The sequence below is a fragment of the Pogona vitticeps genome, chromosome 1 (assembly GCF_051106095.1).
Source record: "Pogona vitticeps strain Pit_001003342236 chromosome 1, PviZW2.1, whole genome shotgun sequence".
Taxonomy (NCBI): domain Eukaryota; kingdom Metazoa; phylum Chordata; class Lepidosauria; order Squamata; family Agamidae; genus Pogona; species Pogona vitticeps.
The window spans coordinates 195,937,879-195,964,626 of NC_135783.1; the positions used below are offsets into that span (position 1 = coordinate 195,937,879).

Consider the following 26,748-nt stretch of genomic DNA (forward strand, 5'->3'; position numbering starts at 1 on the left):
GGCTTTTCATAAATAGAAAGGAACCTGGCTTCAATGGCTCAGGGATAGGAAGGTAACATATAAAAGGGATAATAATTTTTTTTAAAAAAAGGTGTCCAAATTATTATGCAGAATGAGATGGGCGATTCAGAGGGTCAAATTTTGGACTGTACCAGTTTGGGCTGCAAATGGCAAGTCACATCTGGAAAGAACAGAAGAAGTTAAGATAAAAGTTTGATGTAAATTTTCCTTCAGATGCCATACTCTGTTACAATCATGAATGATGTTTGGTCCTCACATGGGATTGTACTAAAAATAGGACTACCTTTCCTGCCTTAACAGCCTGAAATGGTAATAGGATTAAATCACTTTGGAGTACCATTTCATCCCATAAGTCTCGAAGACTGGCTCTTAGTAATGCTTTGCCCTTCCTATTTTCCCCTGTCTCCTAATTTCTGTGATCTCTTGGGTGGAGGCAGAAAGCTTTATTTATTTTGCTGTGAAATATTTTTCCCCCTTGGTCTGACTGAAGTGATAGATGAAAAAGAGGCCAATAGACATGTGCTCGGCTGCTCTAATGACTCAGGGAAGAGTGGGAATGTGATGAATCTTCTCTCCCTTTGTCCCCTCATCAGCAAATGGTCTGAGCTTTGCTTTTGAACTGCCTACATCCAAAGTTGTCCACATACAATTAATGGAAACCCTTGGCAGAACAGAGTCTCCCCCACACACCTCAAATTTGTTCCAGAAATGTGGAGAATCTTCTGGAGTCAGTTTGGGGGTGGTGGTGCGTGGGGATGGCTAGGGAAAGGCAAGTAAGAGGAAGTCCTGCCTTGTGAGTAGACGTCCACCCATGTAAAGGGAATATAGTCTATTTCTTCCCCATATGTCTCCCTGCAAAATAAAATACTGTCTTCAGCTATTATTTTAGCATCTCTTCAAGGTTTGTGCCTTTTATCAGTTGACCTGTTTTTGTCTTTATCTATCTTAGACACATCATCATGATCCGAGCTGGCATGGCTGAAAACAGGAAGAGATGCGGTACCCAGGAGAATCTTCCTAATTCCAGAGGACAGAATTTCAAAAAAGGAGGCACGGTATTCCTAGACTTCCTACAGGCCACCTCTGAATCCTGCTAAGGCTGGATGAGGCCCACAGTTTTCCATCCACTGATTTAGAGAAATATGATAGAATAACCCACCATATTAACTTGAATACATTGCATCTTGTCTAGTTTCAGAAACTAAGCAGGGCCAGGCCTGCTTAATACTTGATGGGGAGATCACCAGGGAGTAGCATGGATCTTCCAAGAAAGGAAAGAAAAAAATCTAGTCTGAAATTCTAGACACCTGTGGCTAATCAGAGTTGGTCATAGTGGGTCAAAGAGACCAATGATCTAACTCACAGAGTCCTCATATGGGGAAATAGACTGCATTTTGGGCCACTTGTGGAGTGGCCTGTTGTGGTGATTGCATGGCAGATGAGGAATTGTGCTCCAGTCTGACCCCAATCCTTGCTCAAACTGGACCTTGTGGCACACCTTTCCCACTGTCTGATCATACCCTCAATATAAGGCAGCCTCCTACGTTCTTCTGTTCCTGCTAAAGCTGAACTGATCTGAGCCTGGTCAGGGCCTAGTTGGGGAACTATCTGGAAAAGTTACACTACCCTGAGTTCCCAGGCCCAAGAAAGGCATACATTAATAAAGTAAATATTTTAATTAAATAACATGCCCATCCTCCACTGTGGTACTGGGACCCATAAAGTGTACTGCTTATTTATTTATTTATTTATTTATTTATTTATTTATTTATTTATTTATTTATTTATTTATTTATTTATTTATTTATTTATTTATTTATATCCCACCCATCTAGACCAAAGTCTACTCTGGGCGGCTAACAATAAGACATAAAAGCAAAAGCAATATAATTAACAACAGTGACATTATAATTCAAATGGGAAAGTCATTAGGTGATGGCAGGAGGGAAAGCCTGCCTAAAGAGCCAGGTCTTATGTTTGCTCTTAAAACACCCAGTGAGGGAGTCAGGCAGATCTCTGGGGGCAGACTGTTTCAGAAGTGAGGGGCCACTGCCGAGAAGGGCCGGTTTCTTGTTCTTTCTCTCCGGGCCTCCCTCGGTGTTAGGCCCCTCAGCCGCCTGTCCTAGCTAGAACTAGTGATTTAGGTAGATCTAGGTGGGAGAAGGCCTTCCACTAGATATTGAGGGCTTTATATGTCATCATCAACACTTTGAAATCAATGTGGAAATGAACGGGCAGCCAGTGCAGGACAGCCAGAATGGGGGAAATATCCTAATATTTTCTCACCCCGGTGAGAAGTCTAGCCACTGCGTACTGCACTGTTTGAAGCTTCTGCATCAGCCTCAAAGGTAGCCTCACGTAGAGTGCATTACAGTAGTCTAATCTCGACACTACGGGTGCATGGGCCAGAGTGGTGAGCGCCCCAACATCAAGATAGGGACGCAACTGAGCAATCTGCCTGAGATGGAAATAGGTGGAGAGGACCACTGATGCCATCTAGGTTTCCATGGTAAGCGCCAGATCCAGATGGACCCCAAGCTGCGAAGCTCACTCTTCGTGGTGAGAGTCACTCCCCCAAAAGAGAGGGAGTTTCCCAAACCACAGATGGTGGGGGCACCCACCCTCAGGACCTCCGTCTTGTCCAGATCCAGCCTCAGTCCATTCTCCTGCATCCATTGCAGTATGACCTCCAAGCAGCGCTGAAGGGATGAAACAGCATCCACTGTTGTTGGAAAAAAGGAGATGTAGAGCTGGGTGTGATCAGAATACTGATGACACGAAGCCCCTCATCTCCTGATGACCCCACCCTGCAACCTCATTTAGATATTAAACAGCATTGGGGAGATAATTGAGCTCTGCGGAACCCCACAATTGAGGCTCCATAGGGCCGATACACTCTCCCTGAGCTGTACTCTCTGGAGACGGTTCTCCAAGAAGGTTCGGAGCCAGGCAAGCACCAGACCACCAATTCCCAACTCACACAGCCTCTCCAGGAGGATACCATGGTTAACACTATCAAAGGTGGCTGAAATATCGAGGAGGACCAACAGAGATGTTTTGCTCCTGTTGGAGTCCCTCAACAGGTCATCAAACAGGGCAACCAATGCTGTTTCCGTGCCGTGGTGCGGCCTGAAGCCCGACTGAAACTGATCGAGGATGCTGGTTTCACCCAAAAGGGCCTGGACCACCTTCTCTATCACTTTGCTAAGGAAACATTGGTTACGGGCCTATAATTGCCAGTGTCATCCACCGCCAAACTTGGTTTCTTCCTAATGGGCCTAATGAGTGTTTCTTGGAGAGACCCATTAATTATCGTAGTGGCCCACTCAGTTGTTATAGGCCTGGCTGCTTTGATTAGCCAGGCCAGGCAAGAGTCAAGGGAGGTGGTGGTGGCCCAACAGTGATCAAGCACTTTGTCCACCATACCTAACGTCACAGGCAGAAAATGATTGTATCTCACTGGGCAAGGCATAGCGCTGAATGTCTCTGCTTGATCTACTGCTTTCAAATAGGGAGTAAGATCCCAGCAGATGGCCCCCACTTTAGATTTTTAAAATGCTGCAAATTGGTCAGGTGATATGCTAGTGAGAGGTCAGTCACTGTGACCAATTCCAGATAGATCAGAAAAGTTCCGCCTGCTGATTAGAAGCTTTGCTTATCCGGACAGCAAAGTGAGCTCGACTGGCAGCCCTTACCCTAGTAAGGTAATGGTTAGTCGCGATCCTGACAGCTTTCCGATTATATTCTGTCAGGTTCCATCTCCAAACGCACTCTAGTCTTCTCCTATTCTGCTTCATAGCTCACAGCTGCTGGTTAAACCAGGGCACTGGACGAGCTCTGCATTGGAGAGGGCGTTTAGGAGCAATCGTGTTGACAGCCCTGGTGGCAACGGCAAGCCAGCCATCAACCAGAGCCTCAATAGGAGCACCAGTCAGATCAGCCGGAATCCCTCTCATGGAATCCTATAGGATCCAGTAACCTTTGAGGACAGACCATTAAAATAGGTCCTTGCTCCCTATGGGGAGGGAGAGCCACTGAGAGGTTGCCCAGAGACCTTTGGGTAGTGTGGGCGGCATATAAATAAAATAAATAAATAAATAAAATAAATAAATTTAATTAGGTGGTGATCCGACCAAGAGAAGGGGACTGACACAAGGTCAGGCACCATCAGACCACATTCACTCCACATGGTGGAGAACACCAGGACTAACGTGTGACCGCCCACATGGGTGGGGATAGTGACATGTTGAGAAATGTCCAAGGAAGCCATGGTTTCCAAGAACTCGAGAGCTGGACCAGAAACCTCCGACTCCGTGTCGATGTTGAAATCACCCAAGAACAGAAGCCTTGGGGATCCCAACAGTGTCGCGAAGATGAAGTCTGCCAGCTCTGGTAAGGAAATGGCTGGGTTGCGGAGAGCGTGGGAAGTCAGCAAGATCCCAATACCATCCCTGGCCCCAATTGACATGTGGAGGGCCTCAAGACCTGGCGTCACCATTGCTGAATGCCTTACAACCTCTACTCCCCCCTCGACCCTCCAGTCTACCCTGGTGTTGGACTGCATAACTGGGAGGACAGGCAAGATCAAGGGAACACCCCCTTCCCTGCCCATCCAAGTTTCAGTTATGCATGTCACATCTGCACCCTCCTCCAGAATAAGGTCTTGATTAATCTGGGACTTGTTGGATACAGATCTGGCATTCAACAGCACCAGATTTAGAATGGAGGGACGGCCTATCTGGCTACCTCGAGTCTGACAGGTGGTCACAGTGCCAGAACAGTGGACAGCTTTCAAACATCTGTTTGCCATTCTTCTGAACCAAGTAGGCACTGTGCCATCGCCATATCTCCCTCTACCCGTAATCACTCGGATGTTCAGAGAACCCCTGGGGGGGGCAAGCCTTTCACTCCATGTCAAACAAAAGGGAAGAAAAGAAAGAAAAAAATACCAGAAAAATTAACAAATTAATAAAAGTTAACATTAATAAATAATAATAAAGATTAACAATATCAATAAATTATATTAATATTAATCAATATCAATAAATTATATACTGTCCCATAGTGCTTCAAGTACTCTCTGGGTGGTTTACAATTTAATTCTGTAGGCTACATATAACCTTGATGGACAGTCACCAGATGAAAATTTTTGCATGAAGATTATGATTCTATAATACGTAGATTGCTCCAATGGTGACCTTCTGTGCACATATGAGCTTGGAAGGGAAGGAGGAGACACTTCTGCTCCCTGACTTGACCTTATATGGTTTACTCTTTTATCCCTTTGGCTCTGCCCGTAGATTTCCTTATGAAGCAAAACCCTTCATTGAAAAAAAATTGGCAGAGTTTTTTAAGGGGATGTGGGAATGTGTTTGTCATCTTAAAAATCCAGGGATAAAAGGGCCATTTAAACCCTTCTCATTTTATGTTGAACATGGCCTGTTATATGTAAAAAGAGATTAGACTGAATCTTTTTTCTTTTATCCACGACTCTAATTAAAAGCAGCATGAAAGAAGATCAGGTTTCCATTAGACATTGAGCCTGGAGTTGACACCAATATCTTTTGTAATTTCCAACAGCTTTTGCTTTCAAGGGGGAGGCAGAAAACATCAATTTCACTGGAGCAGCTCATTAGTGCTTCTGGTTGAAGTTATGAAATGAAACTGATATTTTCTTTTTGGTATATTGTGCCAAAGTGCGAAGCAAGATAACAAAACAAGTATTTGAACTGAGAAACAAGGATTTTCTATAGGCTATGTGTTTATCATTCTGACAAGTTCTAGGAAGGCTGAGATTTTTTTTTTTTTTGGGGCAAATATATTTGCCAAAGCAAGTTGAAGTGTTCTTGTTTATGGAAAAATATGGAACTGCACCATGATAATAATCTAGACTCTAAATATTGAAGTGTGCATGACTGAAATGCAGCCTTTAAACTCAATAGTTCACCATAACCACACACTGATAGAATAATAATATTAGTTGACAGTCAGAAGCTCTGACCTTCTTTATGTTTTCCAGTTGTTCTCTATATGTGGAGAGAGACTTCTTGACTAGAGGGCTCCATATATTACTCTATACAGTATTTCTAAATGAGCCAGGATGCTGATTTTCCAAAAAGATGGATCATGTAGAAACAGATAAGGGCTCCCTCTTTACAAGAGGTAGGTAGACCATGCTCATCCACCTAGCCTCATGATCTCTCTGCACGCACTTTCAATCTACATTTGTGTGGATTTTAAATGCTGAGTTGATCAAGGCTGACGCAGATCATTATGATTGCTGCTTGCTTGCATGTACATGGTTATGTCTGCTAAGTCACATGAAGTTTCTGCAGCTGATAGATCTGAATGAAAACCAAAAATTTCAAGTCATGTACAATTGTGCTGGGGGCAAAAGTCTTTGCTTAGCCCAGACATTTAGACGGCTCTGCAAAGGCCATTATCTACTGATATATTTACTAAAATACATTTGGGTTGTTCTTTTCTTTTTCTAGTACATTTTTGGCCACAGAAAACTCTTTTTTTGTAAGGACTGTGATTCCTAGGGAGCTAAGCAGATTTACTTGCTCAAAATTCAAGTCATCAACAGATGTCACTGCAGTGATTATTTCATTATTTTCATACAGTCTCTTGAAGATAACAAAGATACAAAGAATATGAATTACTTTCCACTTGTTCACCTTTTCACTTAACTATTCTGTGAAGAACAGGGATGTGTGTGGGGGGAGCTTTAGTCTTTTATTCTGAGATCTTCTGGAGGGGCCCTCTTTCAGATTTACATTCTTTTGGATACAGGCCCTTTAGGTAAACCTGGAACTGCTCAAATCTTTCAGGTTACTTCATTTTGGTTTTCCCATTCTGATTTCTAGTGCAAAATAAAGAAGGAGACAGGAGCAAGCCAACAGACAACCATCCTCTCTAGAAGTGGGAAATATCTGTGATGTTTCTCAGTCATCCAGCTGTGGTTCTATGGAAGCTGGGTCATGGCAACTGGACTTCTTTCTTGTTAGGTTGAAATGAGGAGTCAGGGATCTTCTACCAAGTCTCCTCAAACTGAAGAAGCTACTTGGAGGAGTAGCAAAAGGTTTCAACAAGAAAGAAGTCCAATTGCCATAACTCAACTTACAGACAGAAATGGGAAACATCAACTGTACATGAGAAACAAAAATCAATCAGCCACAGACATATGCAGACACTATTAGTATTTTATCACATCACCATCATCATTATCTTCATCAATACATCAGCAGGAAACAATAAAAATGAGAAAGAAAAGTCATCATCATCATCTTCATCAAAATGAAACACATACTGTACTCTCTAAAGATAATATTATTTAACCTTCCCAGCCCCAGACCACAAAATATAAGGGACTGGAGGCAGCTCTCTCTTCTACCACTTTGATAACTTCAGCCGAGCAGGGTAGGCTGTAGTCCACCAGGTGAAGGGCAGGCACTCCAGGCAACAATGAAGGAAATGGGGGGGGGGAATCTCTCCAAATGGCAATAAAAGAAAAGGCAAGAGAGAGAGCAGGGTAATCCAAACAATGAAATATGTCCATAATTTTGTTAACGTCTCTCAGAATCCCAAATCTTTGGTATTCTGGAGGCTTTCTATTGTAAAGACATGAACGACTTCAAAAACAAACTGCTCCTTTGTGGGTTTTCCCCATTCAAGTCAACCCCAAAGTCACGTCCCTACGAAGACAGACTCTTCTGCCTTACCCTTGCCTTAAGTCTTTGGGATGAAGGCTCTTCTTCATGGAACAACTCCTGCATTTTTGTAAGCTTCTCAAAGGACTTTAAGGTAGAATTGCTTTGAAGTTGTTTAATTGTTTGCACCACTGAAATAATATGGTTCCAGAGTGTGCACAGATGTTTCTATTCCTCTGAGGCCAATTTAATCCTTTGCTGTCAAGTACTCAAGGCAAATGAAGAAAAACAGGCACTATAATTGTGAATGTGATAAGCTCTTTTAAGGAGTAAGTAGTAGGTACTTTTTTCAGATGACTTTATGGTATGGCTTTGGTTCACTATTTAGCAATAACTACCCTGTCCTGAAAAGGGACGTGGTGGCGCTGCGGGCTAAACCGCAGAAGCCTGTGCTGCAGGGTCAGAAGACCAAGCAGTCGTAAGATCGAATCCACGCGACACAGTGAGTGCCCGTCGCCTCTAGGCTGCAAGGTCAAAAGATCAGCAGTTCGAATCCACGCGACGGAGTGAGCGCCCGTTGCTTGTCCCAGCTCCCGCCAACCTAGCGGTTCAAAAGCATGCAAATGCAAGTAGATAAATAGGGACCACTTTGGTGGGAAGGTAACAACGTTCCGTATCTAAATTGCACTGGCCATGTGACCACGGAAGATTGTCTTCGGACAAAACGCTGGCTCTATGGCTTGGAAACAGGGATGAGCACCACCCCCTACAGTCGAACACGACTGTACAAAAATTGTCAAGGGGAACTGTAACAGCCTCCTTATACCTCACAAAGGGGCCGTTACGTCACACTCAATCACTCTTGTTCCCACTGCCACCAACCATTCCTTCAAATGAAGCTTCAGGCCAAAGTATGATTTCAAAATAAAAACTTAGTTTTATTGTATACAAACAAAAGGAATGGTAAATCACTTGAATATAAATAATACTTTAATCACTATAATATTATAACTATCACACACCCACTCTCACAGACTCTCTCAATGTAGCACAGTTCTTATCTCTGAGTATCTCCAAGCCCTAACTGTCCCTATCTCAAAGCCCTATCTGAATCACTCACACCATTCACCCCCCTTATATACAACAACTCCACCCCTTATGTCCCACCCTCCGTCACGCCATTGGCAGATGACACACAGCTTCAGCAGTGACGGACAGGTGATGTCATAGCTGTATGTAACAGGAACCTTTACCTTTACCTTACCCTGTCCTGACCTGTTCATCATCATAATTGTGGAAGAAATAAGCTCTTGCTTCTTATCTGCAAGCAGACAAACACGTTTCTTGGCTGGGCAGAAAACACCAAGTGAAACAGTAGAGCAAAGAAGAGTCCAAATGGCGGAATCTAACTCTAGCCCACGAATGGGTGACATGCACCTCCCAGGGACCCAAATGCTACCCCCTCCAGCACCTGTGCAGCCCGGACCCCTCAACAGTATATATTTGCTTTGGGAATAAAAAGTTTGTTCCAAAGGAACAGCTGTGACCTCTAACGAGGTTGGGGGGCAGTGTTGTTGCCATGTTTTGAGGAGCTCCCCACCCACAATTTTAAAAAAATACTTAGAAGATGAAAATGGACTCTTAATTTTTCTAAAATTTTTGAGGTGGGGTCATAAAAGCAGCCCCTCGTGTCCCAAGAATGAGCATGTGCAGCCCCCATATCTCTGGAGGTTTTCCAATGCTGTAACCCATAGGACAAATCTGTAATATCTTGCTCTTAGATTGTGTCACTGTATAGAAAGTGGTTTTTTTTCAGCCAACTAAGCAGACTTTGTAAGTTGCAAAATGCATTTGTTAATTGAAACATGGAAGACAAAAGCCAGAATTGTAAGAATCAAATTAAAACATAAATAAGTAAATAAGAATAAATAAAATAAATAAAGAGTGCTTGTAGCGCTATGGGGCGGTATATAAGTCCAATAAATAAATAAATAAAATAAATAAATTGTGTTTTGCACTATTTGCTGCAGTGGAAGAGAAATCAGTCCTAGAACAAAGACTTGAGCTTAAGCCCCCCCCCCACCATTTGTGGCTCTTCAGCTTTCCTCTTACCAGGCTTTTCCTTTCTGTAGCTGTTCTCATCTTGTGTGTGTGTGTGTGTGTGTGTGTGTGTGTGTGTGTGTGTGTGTGTGTGTGTGTGTGTGTGTGTGTGTGTGTGTGTGTGGCGTCACTTGGGTATTCTTATCCTCACCCATATTTTCCCTTTGTGTCTTCCACATCTTCTTAACATTAAAAAAATCCATTAGGTGAAACATGATAGTGAAGCTGCACACGGACTTTTAACTGTGCATAGTAGGAGCCCTTATATGCATGTATGTGCATATAATGGTGCAGCATAACGCACCAGGCATACCATGAACAAAAAATATTAGCAAAGGTGATATTGGAAGGAGGGCCTAAAGTATGTGGAGAGAATGTTGTACCTTGCCATTGCTGTAAATGCCTCCACCATCTTGCATGCCGATTTTATGGACTGTTTGCTTCTCAGTCCAAAATGGCTTCCAGGATGGCTTAAGCACTGTTCATAAATACTGTCCTCTATTAAGTACTTGTGGTACTGTATCTCTCTCCTTCCCCTCCCCTTTATAAGTGGCCTGTTTCTTTAATTCAGTAGATGTTTAAAAGGCCCTCCATGCTGATGGGTTTATAATTTCAAAAGACAAAAGAAACAAAAAAACAGAAGGAAGGAAAGGGTTAGGGTTGAGGAGGAAAAAGAAAGAAAAGAAATGAGTTAGAAAAAGAAAAGAAAAGCAGGGTTGTGGAATGGCCCCACTTCCTATCTCCACCCCCTCAGCTGCAACCTGCTGGTGGCTGCTGGTGACACTTGAGGGGCAAACCTTTGAGGGTGAGTGTTGGTGGTCTTCCATCATCCTGGTAGAACAACCTTGCTTTTGTACCTCACCTCTTCATACCTCACCAGAGCTGCCTGGTTTATTCTGGATGCTAAACAACTCAGCCCCTCTTCTCTTCTTGCAGGTGGCGCTTGGTTCTACAGACCCAGCATCATGTTGACCTTAATCTGCACATTGATTTTGAGTGTCTCTTGTTTCAGTCCATACGAACCTGCAGACGTTTTGAATGAGGATATATATCCTTGCTTCCATTAAGGTACAGAAGCCATCACTTGCCATCCCCAGCCTTTCCTCTGAAGTGACTCACAGAGTGTTTTGTTCTCTCCTAGTTAAATTTAGAATCAGTGTGGCAGCGCTAATTGGACGGCAGGTATAATTTGAAATGTTCCTATCATATTTCCACCTGTTATTTCATAATAGTTAAAAAATTAGCTATAATGTTTCCTTTGGTTTTGAGTACCATCACTCGTTTTCTTCAACTTCTGTGGCTGACTACTTCCATCATCTCTAAGACAGCTATCTTTGCCAAAAGTTTGATTCACTACCTCAAGCATGAAACATTCAAAAGAAAGATACTAATCAAATAACCAAAGGAATATAAATGAACAAATAAAGTGCTATAATTAGCAGACCTCCTCAAAGCCATCTTGGGTTCTTTCGAGGAGAAAGCTGGGGTAAAACTAACTAACTAACTAACTAACTAACTAACTAACTAACTAACTAACTAACTAACTAACTAACTAACTAACTAACTAACTAACTAACTAACTAACTAAATCTTACTGGAGCTTTGTGTGCAAATAAAATAAAGTAATCCAGTCAGTTCTTAGGCAAGATACTGTAGATCAACATTTGAGGTTAGGAATAATAATACAGAGATGAACAAATCAAATTAGGCGCAATTAAAGTTTGCTTCTAACAAAGCCAGTAAAGTACCAAGAAGTGTTTATTATTTTCCAATGGCACAACTGCCTACCTAAAGCATTGGGTCTATGGGCAAATTATTAACAGGAGCAAAATAGCAACTAATCAAATACAAATGACATTGGAGAGATTTGGAATTTGGTCATTCCATTTTTATAGGGACATGGTGGCGCTGCGGGCTAAACCGCAGAAGCCTGTGCTGCAGGGTCAGAAGACCAAGCAGTCGTAAGACCAAATCCACGCGACGGAGTGAGCGCCCGTCGCTTGTCCCAGCTCCCGCCAGCCTAGCGGTTCGAAAGCATGCAAATGCGAGTAGATAAATAGGGACCACCTTGGTGGGAAGGTAACAGCGTTCCGTGTCTAAGTCGCACTGGACATGTGACCACGGAAGATTGTCTTTGGACAAAACGCTGGCTCTATGCCTTGGAAACGGGGATGAGCACCGCCCCCTAGAGTCGAACACGACTGGACAAAAATTGTTAAGGGGAACTTTTACCTTTACCCTTTACCATTCCATTTTTAGTGTGGAGAAAAGTGTGGCAGGTTTTATCCAGTCTCATCATTTCTCTTGGAAAAGGAAAAATGATCAGTATGGGTGCTCCTTGGTTGAAGGGGACGGAAAAAAATGTATAGTGTGGAACAACATTTCTACACATCCTCCTTCAGGGAGCAGAAAATCAAGAAGATGAAAGGCAGCTACCAAAAGAAGCAATAGAAAGGAAGGGGGGGGCTCTTGAGATACGGGGGGGGCTTTAAGTTTAGAAGCAAATACAGAGCATACTCTCCACAGACACCCAGTTTGGGTAGCCATTGCTCCATCACCAAAAAGGAGGGCATGGAGGACAAGAACACTGAAAAGGAAGACATGATTCACACAAAAAAGAAGGGCATGTTTGTCTTAAATTTGCACATTCTCATTTAAACTAATATATGCAAATAGCATTGCAATTAGATATATGTAGAAAATCGAGAACATACAGTTGGATCCTCTTTATTTTCCATGCCGTTTTCCCACATTCGTGATATGGCTACATATCATATAAACTATGCACAAATATTTATCTGTCCCCAATGGGATGCCCACCACATGGTAGTAATGTATCGAAAATGTTAGCCCACAGCTGGTTTCATTTTTTCTCACCGTATTTTCTCTCTATTCATGGAACTACAGGAGGCTATTTCCTGTAGCCTCCCAGCCCTGATATATTCCTCTTATTTTGATTTAAGAGCAGAAACCCAGAATCCAAAGCAAGCCCTAGTTTAAATCCAAGAAATCAGTTAAAACCATTATGTAAATTCTTTAAAATTTCTTTTCTTGGCTAATAGCAAGAAAAAAAAATCTAAGAAATTTTCCCATAAGGCAGGAGAAGCATTTTCAGTATTTTTAGTTAAACTCTGGTTACAAATTTTCTGACTCCCATTGCCATAGATGCTTCTGTTCTGCCTCACTTACATTTAAAAAATTGAAAATGTCTTCCACGAAGCAGGAAAAGAAAGGTAGGGGAACATTTTCCCCCATCTTCTGTGACTTGTCTTCAAGGTCCAGTCAAGAATCTGCCCAAGTACTGGCTGATACCACCACTTTACAATATCAGAAATCCCCAGTAGAAGAAGCCTTGACACACACACACACACACAAACACACACACAAAAGTAGAAACCCCTGATAGAGACCAAGAAATGTGCAGGTAGGGATGCTCTGGGGATGAGTTCTGGGTTCTATTCAGCAATTACATCATATGATCACAAGAAAAAGGAGTGTCCTTCCCCACAGTGGACCAAACAGCAGGCTAAATGTCCATCTGATCACACCCATAGTTTCATTCTAAACTCAACAAGAACTGGGCAATAACCATATAATTCAGAGTTACATTGTATACTTTCTCACTCTCATCTGGAAAATACATTCTGCAAGAGAAGCAGGAATCCATGTACAAGCTAGATACATCATGTGTACAAAACCCTCCCAAATCTGCTGCTTGGAGGAGGAGAAATATAATGCATCATGAAAGTTATTAATTCTTGGATTGACACAAGCTCAACCCGTTTGCAAAGCAATGTACAACTCAATGCACCTGCACAGATGGCTGTGCACCTGTTGCCTTATACCACATCCACACTTCTTCAAACCGGATTCATTATTCTCTGTTAATTGCACTCTTTATTGAAAAGAAAGTGTGTGGGTTTTTTTTCCAGCTGGGATGGCTGCCATTTAAGTGGCAGTTAGCTCAAGGTCACTGTTTTACACTTAGCTTTTAAAATACTGTACTCCTCTTTTAATAAGGAAGAAATAACTTCAGACCAAAGATTATGATTTATACCAAAGAGAATATATATAAAGGATAGAATCCCATTAAACTCTAACAAAGAACTTAACTTTCCACCAGAGGAGTCCAGAACAATCTCTGGCTTGCTATTGTGCAAGCAATGATTACCTCCTCTGGAATGAATGGAGCTTCTGCTTGACCAAGGAAGCACCAGATACCTCCTCCCACAAGCCTGGAAAATGTCAAACTGTGATTGAGTTGTACAGCTACAGCTAGAGGGTTGACCTATAAGAAATATCAGAATAATCAGAATGCAGAAAAGTTCAGGTGGTGATGGTTCATTATATGTAAATAAATTACTTAGAAATAAATCTGTTGGTGCCACCTTGAGATTAAGCTTGGCACAAGGAGTGATCATATAATCATGCCATTGTTATTGAGTATCAGTTGTAAGCATACTTACTTACTTACTTACTTACTTACTTACTTACTTACTTACTTACTTACTGTACTTTTATTCCTGTGCCACTTTTCTCTCATCAAAAGGACCTGGTCTTGGGGATGCCCGATGGAGGCGGAGGCCGGTGGGGAGGCCTCTAGGGGGAAGACGAGGTGCGCCCGAGGTGCCCAAAGGGGCCGGGGCCAGCCACGGGGCCCCGATCCCCTGCCCCTGCCCTCCCCAAGGCCAAAGGAGGCAGGAGCGCCCTGGGGCCGCTGGTCTTTACCCCCGGAGGCTGCCTCAGCCTCCTCCAGAGTCCTCGGGAGGCTTCTGGGAGCGCAGGGAAGGGTGGCGGGGGAGGGAAGCCAAGCCGGTGGCGAGGAGATGGGGGGCAGAGAGGCAGCTGCCAGGTGGGGCGGGTAAGCCTGCCTCTGGCAAGCCGGGCCCGGGGGGTGCGCATCTCCAGAAAGGGGTGAGAAGATGGGGCGGGAGCTCCCTGTCGGGGTGCTCTGGGCCACTCCAGGAGGGGTCCCTTGGGAGACGGAGGGGGCGAGGGGAGCTCTCCCCTGTGCCGTGGGCTGGCAGCGGCGGCAGCAGAGGCATGGAAGCGGTTACCAGCGGAGCAGCCCCGGACCATCTTCCTCGCGCTCTCCGTCCGCCGTGCCCGCGCCATGCTCATCCCCGCACACACTGACTGGGCGCTCTCCCCAAGCTGGTCGGCGGGGCACTCGGTGGAGAGAGGAGGCGAGGCGCGGGCGGAGCGGAGCGGAGCTCGAGGCGGTGGCTGTGGCCGTAGGACATGCACTGGTGGGGCGAGGATGCAGGTGGCACTGCCGGCGGTTGGGGCTGGCACGAGGGAGCCCTCCACCCAGTGGTGGATTTCAGCAGGCCGACAAACGGTTCTGCAGAACCTAGAGTAAATTAGGTACTGGTTCTGTAGAACCGGTGCGAACCGGCTGGATCCCACCACTGCCATGAGCACTAATAAGTAAGTGTTTAATAACTCTCTGCAATGTCCTGTGCCTGGTATTTTCTGCACCTTACTGAAATGAATATGTGGTGGTGGTGGAAATTAATCAGAAGTCACTTTAATTTAGTTGAGATATTTGGCTAGAGAACAACCAGTTATTTCAGAGGAACTATGTTCTGAAGAGGGCTTTCAGAATATCTACTCCTGGGACTGACCTCAAATCTGAAGTTCATACAGAATTCTGATGCCTTATTTATTTTCGCGAAGGCTTTCATGGCTGGGATCTAATGGTTGTTCTGGGTTCTTCGGGCTCTTTGGCCTTGTTCTGAAGGTTGTTCTTCCTAACGTTTCACCAGTCTCTGTGGCTGGCATCTTCATGTCCATGTCATGGACCAGAGCACAGAGTGTTATCCTCTGAAGATGCCGTCCACAGAGACTGGCGAAACGTTAGGAAGAACAACCTTCAGAACATTACCAAAGAGCCCGAAAAACCCAGAACAACCTGATTGATTGATTGATTGATTGATTGATTGATTGATTGATTGATTGATTGATTGGATTGATTGATTGATTGATTGATTGATTGATTGATTGATTGATTGATTGGAGGTCTACTCTGGGCGGTTTACAAATTTAAAAACAATAAAGCCTTGCCACATCCTTCCTACAGTTCTACAGGACTCGAAATGTAGCCTGTTTTTCAGATTTTATTGTTGTAAGAAAGGAATCACATGGCATCCACTTTGGTGTAGTGCATAGATGCAGAAACAGGAGACTTGGGTTCAAATTCCTGCTCGGTCAGGGAAACTCCCTGAGGGATATGGTGGCCACTTACATGTTACCTAAAAAGAGGACAGTTCTTCATGTGGAGGACTGTCCTCCATAAAGAAGGACATATGGCCTCCTAACTCCCAGTGTTAAAGGAGAAGTGTGCATGATTGTATTAACAACACCCTAATACATTGTTAGGAAACATGGCTTTCCCCCACATTTCCCTTGGTTCTTTTTTCCTCCACCCCTCTTTTACAAGGGATAAGCCAGACAAGAAAGTTACCACCAGTAAAAACAAATCTGCCTCAAAAGAAATCATGCTTATTCTAAGAGGAGCTTGCCTCAATCTTCATTTGTCAAATTGACTTAATTTTGTTTGGTAATGGGCCTGTTGGGAGCCAGAAGTGGGTCTACTGGCTCAGGCATATGAACGAGGGTCTTATCCTCTATGTTCCTGGCAGGCTTCTTGCTGCCTTTGCTGCCTTGAGCACCATCTTGAATCCGTCCACATCTTTCCCTTCCACGCTTTTCTCCAGTTTTCCAGAGCCTCGCGTTTTCTGGCTGCTGCCGCCCTTCACTTGAGCCCAGTTTCCTCAACTTTCCCGGGGGGGAGGGGGCTCCTTCTTCCCCATCTGTCTCATGTCCCAAGAAATGGACTTGTCCCCCTAAAGCTCACATTAAAATATAACAATTAGACTTTAAGGCCCCACAACATTTTTGTCTTATTTCCTTCTTCTTTTGTTTTTGCCTGACATCCTTCTTCCATATTTATGTCCCTTGCCCCCCTCCCCCCCCAGTCAAATCTGCTACTTTAAAAACCAAAAAAAATGCTCAGGTAATTTTTACCCTGCCTTTCTCTTTAAAAAGGACCCAAGGCAGCTTTTTGTGTTTCACTTCAGTTTGAAAATTGGTTTAGCACCATTGATGGTTTAGACTCTGGTTTTAGTATTTGTGTTGTATTTAGTGTTCATTGTTGTGCGTAGTTTGTTTTAACGGTTTGTAAATCTCCCACAATGGTGCTTTGGCACTAGTGGGGTGGTAAATAAATAAGTAAATAGTTGTTGTGGGTTTTTCGGGCTCTTTGACCGTGTTCTGAAGGTTGTTCTTCCTAACGTTTCACCAGTCTCTGTGGCCGGCATCTTCAGAGGACAGCACTCTGTGCTCTGGTCCATGACATGGACATGAAGATGCTGGCCACAGAGACTGGTGAAACGTTAGGAAGAACAGAACACAGCCAAAGAGCCCGAAAAACCCACAACAACCATTAGATCCCAGCCATGAAAGCCTTCGTGAATACATTAAATAAGTAAATAAATAAATAGTAAAAGCTCAAAACTGTGAATTATTCAAATATTTTAAAAAAGAATTAATAACATTATATTAAAAATGTGAGGTAAAAGTGTTACAAGAAGCAGATTTAAAAGCAAGAGAGTATAAATCATCCTGTTTATTCTCTCCAAGACAGCCAGTCACTAAAGAAAAACCTTCTCTGAAGAGAAAGGTCTTTGCCTGCCTGTGGAAGGACAACAAAGATGGGGCCTGGCCCAGCTTCCCGTGGCCTACCCCAAATATCAAAGGACAGGATATTTCCTCAGAACCCCATTTTGTGGCAGAATCGGTGTGGAATAAGAGCTACGAGGTAAGCATCTTATAAAAGTGTGACCTACACAGTTGTAAAAATGTCTGAAAGTTTGGGTCCCTTGAACTGTATAGGTTTGTTTGTCTCAATGCACACCTATACAAAAACAGTTGAGACACAAATTGGCTCAACAGATTTATTGTATTTCACCAGTGCAATACTCTTTGTCCCCATTGATGCAGCACATGCTTTCTGATGTTATGAAAAAGAAGCAGAAGCGTCGTATTGTGGCTGTCAGTAGACTTGTCTCATAATGGAAACATTGGAATTCTAGATGGGTTCTGGAAGCACAAGTTTAAATACATGTGAAACCTTAGTTTTAACTCTACTACTAATTCTCAATCTTTCAGAATCTTCATGGGGTCAAAGGAAATGCTGGAAAGCTCCATGGTTTAGGGATCTGGCTGCGGAGCTGGAGGTTGGGAGTTCGATTCTCCACTGAGCCTCCTTGTCAGGGGCTGAACTTGATGATCCGTAGGGTTTTTCCCCCAGCTCTGCAGTTCTAAGCTTATTATTATATATTATACCCAATAATTCATTCCATTCAAGTAGTTTTTCAGTCCAGATGATTAAGGGTTAATGTGGCCATGTTTCTGTGTGCATTCTCCGACTGCAAGGTGTGAGACGCGATGTGAGGGGGTAGAAGCTCTCGCTGAAGTGTCGTTTGTTACATACAGCACTGATGTTACCTGTCTGTCATGGGTTTGGAGGGAAAGTTCCATCCTATGGGGAGTGGAAGGCGGGACATCAGGAGGAGGGGCTGTACTGTATAAATATGTGAAGCCTGTGTGGTGAAAGATGAGATACTGTGAGACACTGGGATGTGACGAAGCAGCAGCTGGGAAGAAGAAGCTGGTGTGGGAGTCTGTGTGTCAGACAGGGTACTTCTGTGTGTCAGAGTACCAACCTGATAGGTTCAGGTGTCTGTTGGTTAGCCAGAACTGATAGGTTCAGGGTCTGTGCTTCAAGTTAAGGGTTCTGTGTGAACCAAACTGTATGCTTGTATGAGTGAGAATAAGCCACGTTACTTTATTTTATTCACCTGATTGTTTATTTTGCCTGTGTGTGTATTTAAAATAAACCTTATTCTTTTTATTGTTTAAAAATCCATCCCTGGTCTGTGTGACTTCTTACAGGGAATGGTTGGTGGCAGCTTAGTGTAACTGTGTGACATATCCCAGTAGGTCTGGGTTTGTCACATTGATTGGTGTCCAGCGTGTGGGATACGACTGGTCCAGTTGTCCAGCGGTCCAGCAAAGCCTTGGCAAGTGTGCCCAGAGCAAGGGGGGTCTAGTCAGGGACAATCTGAGGCGCGTAGGTAATCTTCTAGGTGTACCTCACGGGGAGGTGCGCTAGTAGAAGAACGTGCCAACTGGGGAGACTTAGATTAGGGTGCTCTGAGGTAGCCTAGTTTTGGCGGGAAAAAGCTGAGGCAAAACTGCGTAGTAACAGTGAGCTAGCTTGCCAGCTGAGAGGCCCAGCAGAGGGGGGTAGGCTCTGACTCGATACTGTTGCAAGTTAGTGCTGAAGAACAGCAGCAATCTCTAGGGAGAGCTGGTTCTGAGGCAAGAAGGAAAAAAGTGGTCGTTTTATTTTGAGGCTTGACTTTTAAAGCAGCCTGTTCTGAGGGGGGATTATGCCCTTGACTCGAAGCCAGATAGCAGACATGAGTGAAGTGAAAGACCCCCAGATTGACCAAGGTTCTGAGGATGAATTTGGCTCAGTGCAAGGTGACAGCACAGGAGAGCAGAACCCAGAACTCAGAAAATTGCTCATAGTCCAACAGCATGAACTGAGGATGAGGCAATTTGAAATGGAGGAAAGGGAAAGAGAAGAAAGATTAGAGAGAGAGAGAATGGAGAGAGAAGAAAGAATGGAGAGAGAGAAAATGGCGTTTGAATTAAGAAAACTGGAACTGATGAACCAGAACAATAATAACAATAGGGATTCTGAGGGAGGCCAATTGTCTAAAGCTGACCTGAAGAAATTCCCTGTGTACCACAAGGGAGATTGTCCTGAGGTGTTCTTTTCCTTAGTGGAAAGAGCGTTTGTGGACTTCTCAGTGAGGGAAACTGAGAAGATGACCATCATGCGGTCTTTAATCAGTGGTAGCCTGGCTGAGGTTTATGCCGAGATGCCTGAGGAACTGATGAAAGATTTTGCAGAGTTTAAAAAACTGGTGTTTGCCAGACATGGGATAAATGCAGAGCAGCTAAGACAAAGATTCAGGTCCCTCACCAAGAAACCAGAACAGACTTTTACCCAAGTGGGGGCCCAATTGGTGAGGCTGCTTGAGAAATGGCTATCGCAGGAAGGGACAGAGACCTATGAGCAGCTTAAAGATTTGATAGCACTGGAACAGTTCTATTCAGTCCTGCATGGGGAATTGAAATTCCAGGTGAGGGAAAGGAAACCGAAGTCTGTGGCAGCAGCCGCAGAGATCGCAGATTTTATTTCCCAAATAAGAAAGCCCTTGGGTGAGGGGAAATCTGTAGGTAAACCCAAAGAAACCTACAGCAAGTACTCTCAGGGACCAGGGAAAAGCCAGCAAGGGGGAGGGGCCCATGGTGAAGGGAAGCCCTCAGACATGAAACCAAGACCTCAGATTTTGGAGGGAAAACCAAAACAAGATGAGAGAGAATCAAAATACACCAGAAAATGTTATTTCTGTCAGGGAAAGGGTCATCTAATCTCAGAGTGTGAGAAATTAAAGCAGCTAAAAGGAATGGTGCCTAAGGATTCTAGTGGGACCAAGCCAAAAGCTGTGTTCTGTGTCCAGAAAGAGCAAGGCTCAGTGTCACTGAGGGAGCCTGTTGCCATGGCTACTCAGTCTGGAACAGCTACCTCTGCTGATCAGGCTGAGGAAAATGGTCCTCTTATAGAGGTAAAGCGCTGCTTGCTGGTGAAAACAGATTCTCAGTTGTTTGAGACAGCCGGGGTGGACGTAGGAATACTTGACCGTCAGTATAGGGGGCTGCGGGACACTTGTTCCCAGGTAACCCTGTGCCATCCAGATATTATTCCTAGGGAGTTTATAATCCCAAATGAGAGCATAAAGGTGGCAGGGATTGAGGGGCAGGTAATCTCTCTGCCAGTAGCAGAGGTACCTGTCAACTTTCAAGGCTGGGGGGGAGTTTGGCGGCTAGCGATTTCATCGACTCTGCCAGCAGCCGTGCTCGTGGGAAATGACCTGGCTGAACATGTGAAACGGGTGCTAGTGATTACACGCTCACAAGCCACCACGGGGACAGTTCAGGGGGGTAATGATGAGCCAGAGACGGAAGCAGAGGGGAGTTCAGAAGCTGTGGTGGAAACCTTAACCACAGACAGCAGATTTGGACAGGAGCAAAAGGCAGACGCCACTCTCCAAAAGTGTTTTGAACAGGTGACTGACGCCCAGCTAACACCTGAAACCCCAGTGAGATTTCTGGAGAAAAAGGGGATTTTATATAGAGAAACCCTGAGGAATATCTCAAAAGGGGGAGATGGGATCAGAAGTCAGCTGGTGGTGCCTGAAAAGTATCGCCCCATGATCTTACAGAGGGGGCACTCGGACATGTTTGCTGCACACTTAGGGGTGAACAAAACACAGCAGAGGATCACACAGAATTTTTACTGGCCTGACATAGGGAAGCAGATCAGGGAGTTCTGTAAACAATGTGATGTGTGTCAAAGGCAGGGGAATAACCGCGATAGGACCAAAGCAAAGTTGTGCCCTTTGCCTGTGATTGACACTCCGTTCAAATGCATAGGGGTGGACATTGTGGGACCTTTGCCCAAGGCCACAAAGAGGGGGAACAGGTTCATTCTAACAATTGTGGACCATGCCACAAGGTATCCTGAAGCCATACCCTTGACTAACATTGAAACTAACACAGTGGCCGATGCTTTGGTGGGGTATATGTCCAGGATGGGATTTGCCTCAGAGATAATCACAGATTTGGGAGCATCGTTCACATCAAAGCTCATGAAACGCTTATGGCAAATCTGTGGAATTAAGCACAAGGAAACCACTGCCTATCATCCGGAAAGTAATGGGTTAACTGAGAAGTTCAGTGGGACTCTAATGCGCATGATTAGGGCTTACTTGGCAGAGAATCCAAACAATTGGGACCAGAAGCTGCAATCCCTTTTGTTTGCTTATCGATCAGTGCCACAAGCCAGCACCGGGTTCAGTCCATTTGAACTTTTATTTGGGAGAAGGGTGAAAGGGCCCCTTGATTTGATCAAACAAAATTGGGAGCAGATCACCCAGGATGACCCACAAGACGTTGTGACATACATAGACACCTTGATGAATGACCTAAGGAGAAATCTAGAGCTGGCAGCAGAAAACCTGCAAGCTCAGAAGGTCAGACAGAAAACATGGTATGACCACAAAGCTAGAGAGAGGCACTTTGACACAGGGGATGCACCCCCGCAGGCAGTATCCCCATACCGAGTAACGGGACCCTATAGGGACAAGGTGCGGAAGGAGCTGGACGAGATGCTGAGGGAGAACATAATCGTCCCCTCTTCTAGTCCTTGGTCCTCTCCGATAGTCCTTGTGGACAAGCCTGATGGGAGCATTAGGTTTTGTGTTGATTACAGGAAATTAAACCGTGTAACCACTCCTGATGCCTACCCAATGCCCAGGCTAGACAACCTGATTGAAACCATAGGGGGTTGTCAGTTCATCTCATCATTGGACCTGGTAAAGGGATATTGGCAATTAAGAATTGATCCCAGGGATCAAGAAAAGACTGCCTTTTGCAGCCCTTTTGGTCTCTATGAGTTTCGAGTCCTGAGCTTTGGTCTCAGAAATGCACCAGCCACATTCCAAAGGCTGATGGACCAGACCTTGGCAGGGCTCAGTGACTTTACAGTGGCCTACACTGACGACATAGGGATCTTCAGTAATACCTGGGAAGATCACCTGATACACCTGGAGGTAGTGCTGCAGAGGTTAAGTGCAGCAGGGCTAACAGTAAAGGCCAGCAAGTGTCAGCTGGGTAGCCCAGAAATAAAATACTTGGGTCACATGGTAGGGGGAGGAATGATAAAACCCCTGGAGGCCAAAATAGAAGCAGTTCGTGATTGGCCTAGACCCAACACCAAGAAAAAGGTCAAATCATTTCTTGGGTTGGTGGGCTACTACAGAAAGTTCATCCCGAGGTTTAGCGAGATTGCGGCTCCGCTGACCGATCTGACGAGGAAGAAGGCTGATGACCGCATCCCGTGGACCAGCGACTGTGAGGCGGCGTTCCAGAGGTTGAAGGAGGCGTTAATCAACTATCCTGTCCTGCGTGCTCCAGACTTCGACCGGGAGTTCATCATCTACACCGATGCGTCTAACAGCGGGGTAGGAGCAGTTCTGTGCCAGGAGGATGAGAATGGTGACCAGCATCCAGTGTCCTACCTGAGTAGGAAACTTCAAAAAGGTGAGAGACATTTGGCAACCGTGGAGAAGGAGTGTTTGGCCATAGTCTACGCGATCCAGAAGGCCAAGCCTTACATCTGGGGAAGACATTTTATTCTGTGTACTGACCATTCACCATTGCAATGGTTAAAGACAATGAAAACCCACAATAGCAAACTTATGAGGTGGGCTTTAAACCTACAGGACTATGACTTTGAAGTGAAGGTGGTCAGAGGGTCAGTGAACTGTGTTGCTGACGCCTTATCAAGAAGACCTGAAGAATGAAGACGGCGAAAGAACATGGACTATGTGTACATAATGATGACAAGGTTAAATGTACCTGTTTTTGAATTGGTTTGTATGAATAAAGGTAAATTGATGTAATATATATGGTAAATGTTTAAATGCCTATTTGCTATGGTTTAACTTAGAATGTAAGTATAAGTGAGTATAATATGGTATGTATAACTGTTGTTGTGTATTTTATACAGGTTGTTTTTTGGTGAAAAGCACGTTAGCTTTCCCCCTACAAAACAACTTATAAAGAGGGGAGGTGTTACATACAGCACTGATGTTACCTGTCTGTCATGGGTTTGGAGGGAAAGTTCCATCCTATGGGGAGTGGAAGGCGGGACATCAGGAGGAGGGGCTGTACTGTATAAATATGTGAAGCCTGTGTGGTGAAAGATGAGATACTGTGAGACACTGGGATGTGACGAAGCAGCAGCTGGGAAGAAGAAGCTGGTGTGGGAGTCTGTGTGTCAGACAGGGTACTTCTGTGTGTCAGAGTACCAACCTGATAGGTTCAGGTGTCTGTTGGTTAGCCAGAACTGATAGGTTCAGGGTCTGTGCTTCAAGTTAAGGGTTCTGTGTGAACCAAACTGTATGCTTGTATGAGTGAGAATAAGCCACGTTACTTTATTTTATTCACCTGATTGTTTATTTTGCCTGTGTGTGTATTTAAAATAAACCTTATTCTTTTTATTGTTTAAAAATCCATCCCTGGTCTGTGTGACTTCTTACAGGGAATGGTTGGTGGCAGCTTAGTGTAACTGTGTGACATATCCCAGTAGGTCTGGGTTTGTCACATCGTTCTCCCACAAAAAGGAACAAGAGGCACAGACAGATCCGCCTATACCACATGTTGAGACTATACAGCGGGGAGTTGATACCTGGGAATTAGAGTGGGAACTGTCAAAGATGACAGTAGCCACTCAGACTGGGAGTGAGTTGGCGGGAAGAGAAGAAAGAGGGAAGTCTGTCGTGGAGGCGGGAATGGGAGATATAAAAGGGGAGGTGGACATAATACCGGGAAGTTGGGAAATGAAATGGGTAGAGGACCATAGACAGGAAAATGGGAGAAGGTGAGGGTCCCTAGGGAAGAAGCTGATTACAGAGAAGGGGGCTGCCACTGCGTCCTTCCTACTGGCATGAGTCGGGAGCCAGAGAGTGGCACAGGTGGCTCAGGGAAGAGAAGAGGTGGTAGAAAGGGAGGGAAAGGAATGTAGGTTATGGTGTCTGGAGGAAGCCCAGAGGAGGGGATATCTGATAGACTGTGGGCCCCTCTTCGAGGAGAGGACGACCCTTATGAGTCAAAGGGGTGAGATGAAGAGACCACCCTTATTCAACCCTGAGGCAGGAGCTGCTGAGATGGAAAGCAGTAATCCGTTTGCGAAGGGACCTTGGAATGACTCAAACTGTGTCCCGTTTAATAAAGACGTTTGGATGCCCTTGTGGGACCTGTTGGCGATGAGAGACAATGCAGAAGTTGAATCTGAGCATACGAACTTGCTGTTACATGTTCCAATAAAACACAGTTATGATTTTCCAAAGCGAGTGTCCCCAGTGTCTCTGTTGAAACCAGAGGAGGTAAAATTTGAACCCTCACACAAGGGTAGCTAAAGAAATCACAAAGATGATTCAGATTATTCAGTCAGCCTTTATAATGGTGGTGGTACTTGTTATGTACCATCAAATAACCTCCAACTTACGGTGGCTCTATGAATGAGTGATCTCCAAAATGTCCTGTCCTCACCTGTCTTGCTCAGCTCTTTCAAGTGCAAGCCTGTGACTTCCTTTATGGAGTCAGTACATCTTGGTCTTCCTCTTGTCCTGCTGCCTTCCTGTTTTCCAACATTATTGTCTTTTCTGGACAATTCTGTCTTATTATATGCACAGAGCAGGACAGACTCAGTTTCAACAACATTAGATGAACAACATTAGTTCACTTCTCCATCATCTGAATCTAGATTGGCTTTCCATATAGATTGAACAGACAAGGGGATAAAAGATCTGACACCTTTGCCTATAGGAAACCATTCTGTCTCTCCATATTTTGTCCTAACAATAGCACATTGCCCACAATGCAGGTTATGCATATGAATAATGAAGTGCTGGGGAACACTCACTCCTTTCAGAACAAACCAGTTTCTCATGATCCACACAGTCAAAGGCTTTGCTGTAGTCTATGAAGCACAGATTGATCTTCATATCGCTTTCCACTGACCAGTGGATATTTGCAATATGATCTCAAGTGCCTCTTTCTTTTCAGAATCCAGCTTGAACATCAGGCATTTCTCACTCCATATAAAGTAAAAGCCTTTGTTGCAACACCTCGATCATCACTTTGCTTGCATGGGAAATTAGAGCAATTGTCCTATCATTATTGCACTCCTTGGTATCACCTTTCTTATGATGATTATTCCCCTAGATGTTGTGTGTATGTGTGTGCACGCACACATCTGTGTCCTTTAGATAGATAGATAGATAGATAGATAGATAGATAGATAGATAGATAGATAGATAGATAGATAGATAGATAGATAGATAGATAGATAGATTGATTGATTGATTGATTGATTGATTGATTGATTGATTTAATGACAAGTTCCTCAAATGCAGATAGAGCTTCTTTGGCATTGCAATTTCTGCAAATAATCTAGCTGCTGGACTCACATCTCCCTTAGCCATGGCACACATTATTTTTCCATCATTAATAATGCAGGACTTCAAAAGCATAGTGCTAATTAATACCTTTCAAGTCCTATAATTATATTTAATAGTTAAGCATATCCTTGGTCTCTCACAGTGAAAGAAAGAGTAATTTAAATGATTATTTCTTTATGTTGCAGTAAAATGGTTCATAATTGGTGAACCTCGGTTCAGCAGCAGGACATTTAAAGCCTCAAGAGATGTTTTTATGGTCCTTGGAAATGAGTCGCACTCCCTTCTGTGAGATTTACTGTGCAATCCAATACTTGCCTAGTCAGGAGTAAAGCCTGGTGAGTTCAATGATACTTACTCTCAGGTAGATAGAAATAAGATTGCAGTGTCACTCCTTAGTAAGTATACTTAGGGTTGGATTATGCAGACCAATCCTATGCTTTTGGAGTGGTAGCCGATTATGGAAGCATATCAACAAGAAAACAAAACAAAAGCAAAAAAAAAATTAAAAATAAAGAATGCAAAGATGTTGTGGCGCCTTGAAGTCTAACTGCAATATTTTAATGTGAATTTTCATGGACAAGTCTACTTCTTCAGGCACGAGAGGTAGAATATAGAGACTAAATGACAAAACATCCATGCAGGGCTCTGAGATAAAGAGAAATGATGGTTGGTGCATTCAAATTGTAAATAATGTGAGTCATTGTGGCATTTACACCAGGCAATGACTTAAGACCCCAGTTGGATATTCAATGCTTTTCTTGTGAAGCTTTGTTCTGTAAACAACAACAATGATTAGTGGCTAAAGAAAC

At 44.1% G+C, this 26,748-nt stretch overlaps 1 protein-coding gene across 1 annotated transcript in view; it reads left to right on the forward strand.

Moving 5' to 3' along the window:
* The first annotated feature begins 10,732 nt into the window (after positions 1 to 10,732).
* The window catches only part of PDE1A (phosphodiesterase 1A), a 252,850-nt gene continuing 236,834 nt past the window's right edge, over positions 10,733 to 26,748 (forward strand). The window contains exons 1-2 of the mRNA XM_072981028.2: positions 10,733 to 10,841; positions 17,418 to 17,595. Of these exons, the coding sequence (XP_072837129.2) occupies positions 17,489 to 17,595 (107 nt within the window). The 5' untranslated portion in view covers positions 10,733 to 10,841; positions 17,418 to 17,488. The remainder of the gene's footprint in view (positions 10,842 to 17,417; positions 17,596 to 26,748) is intronic.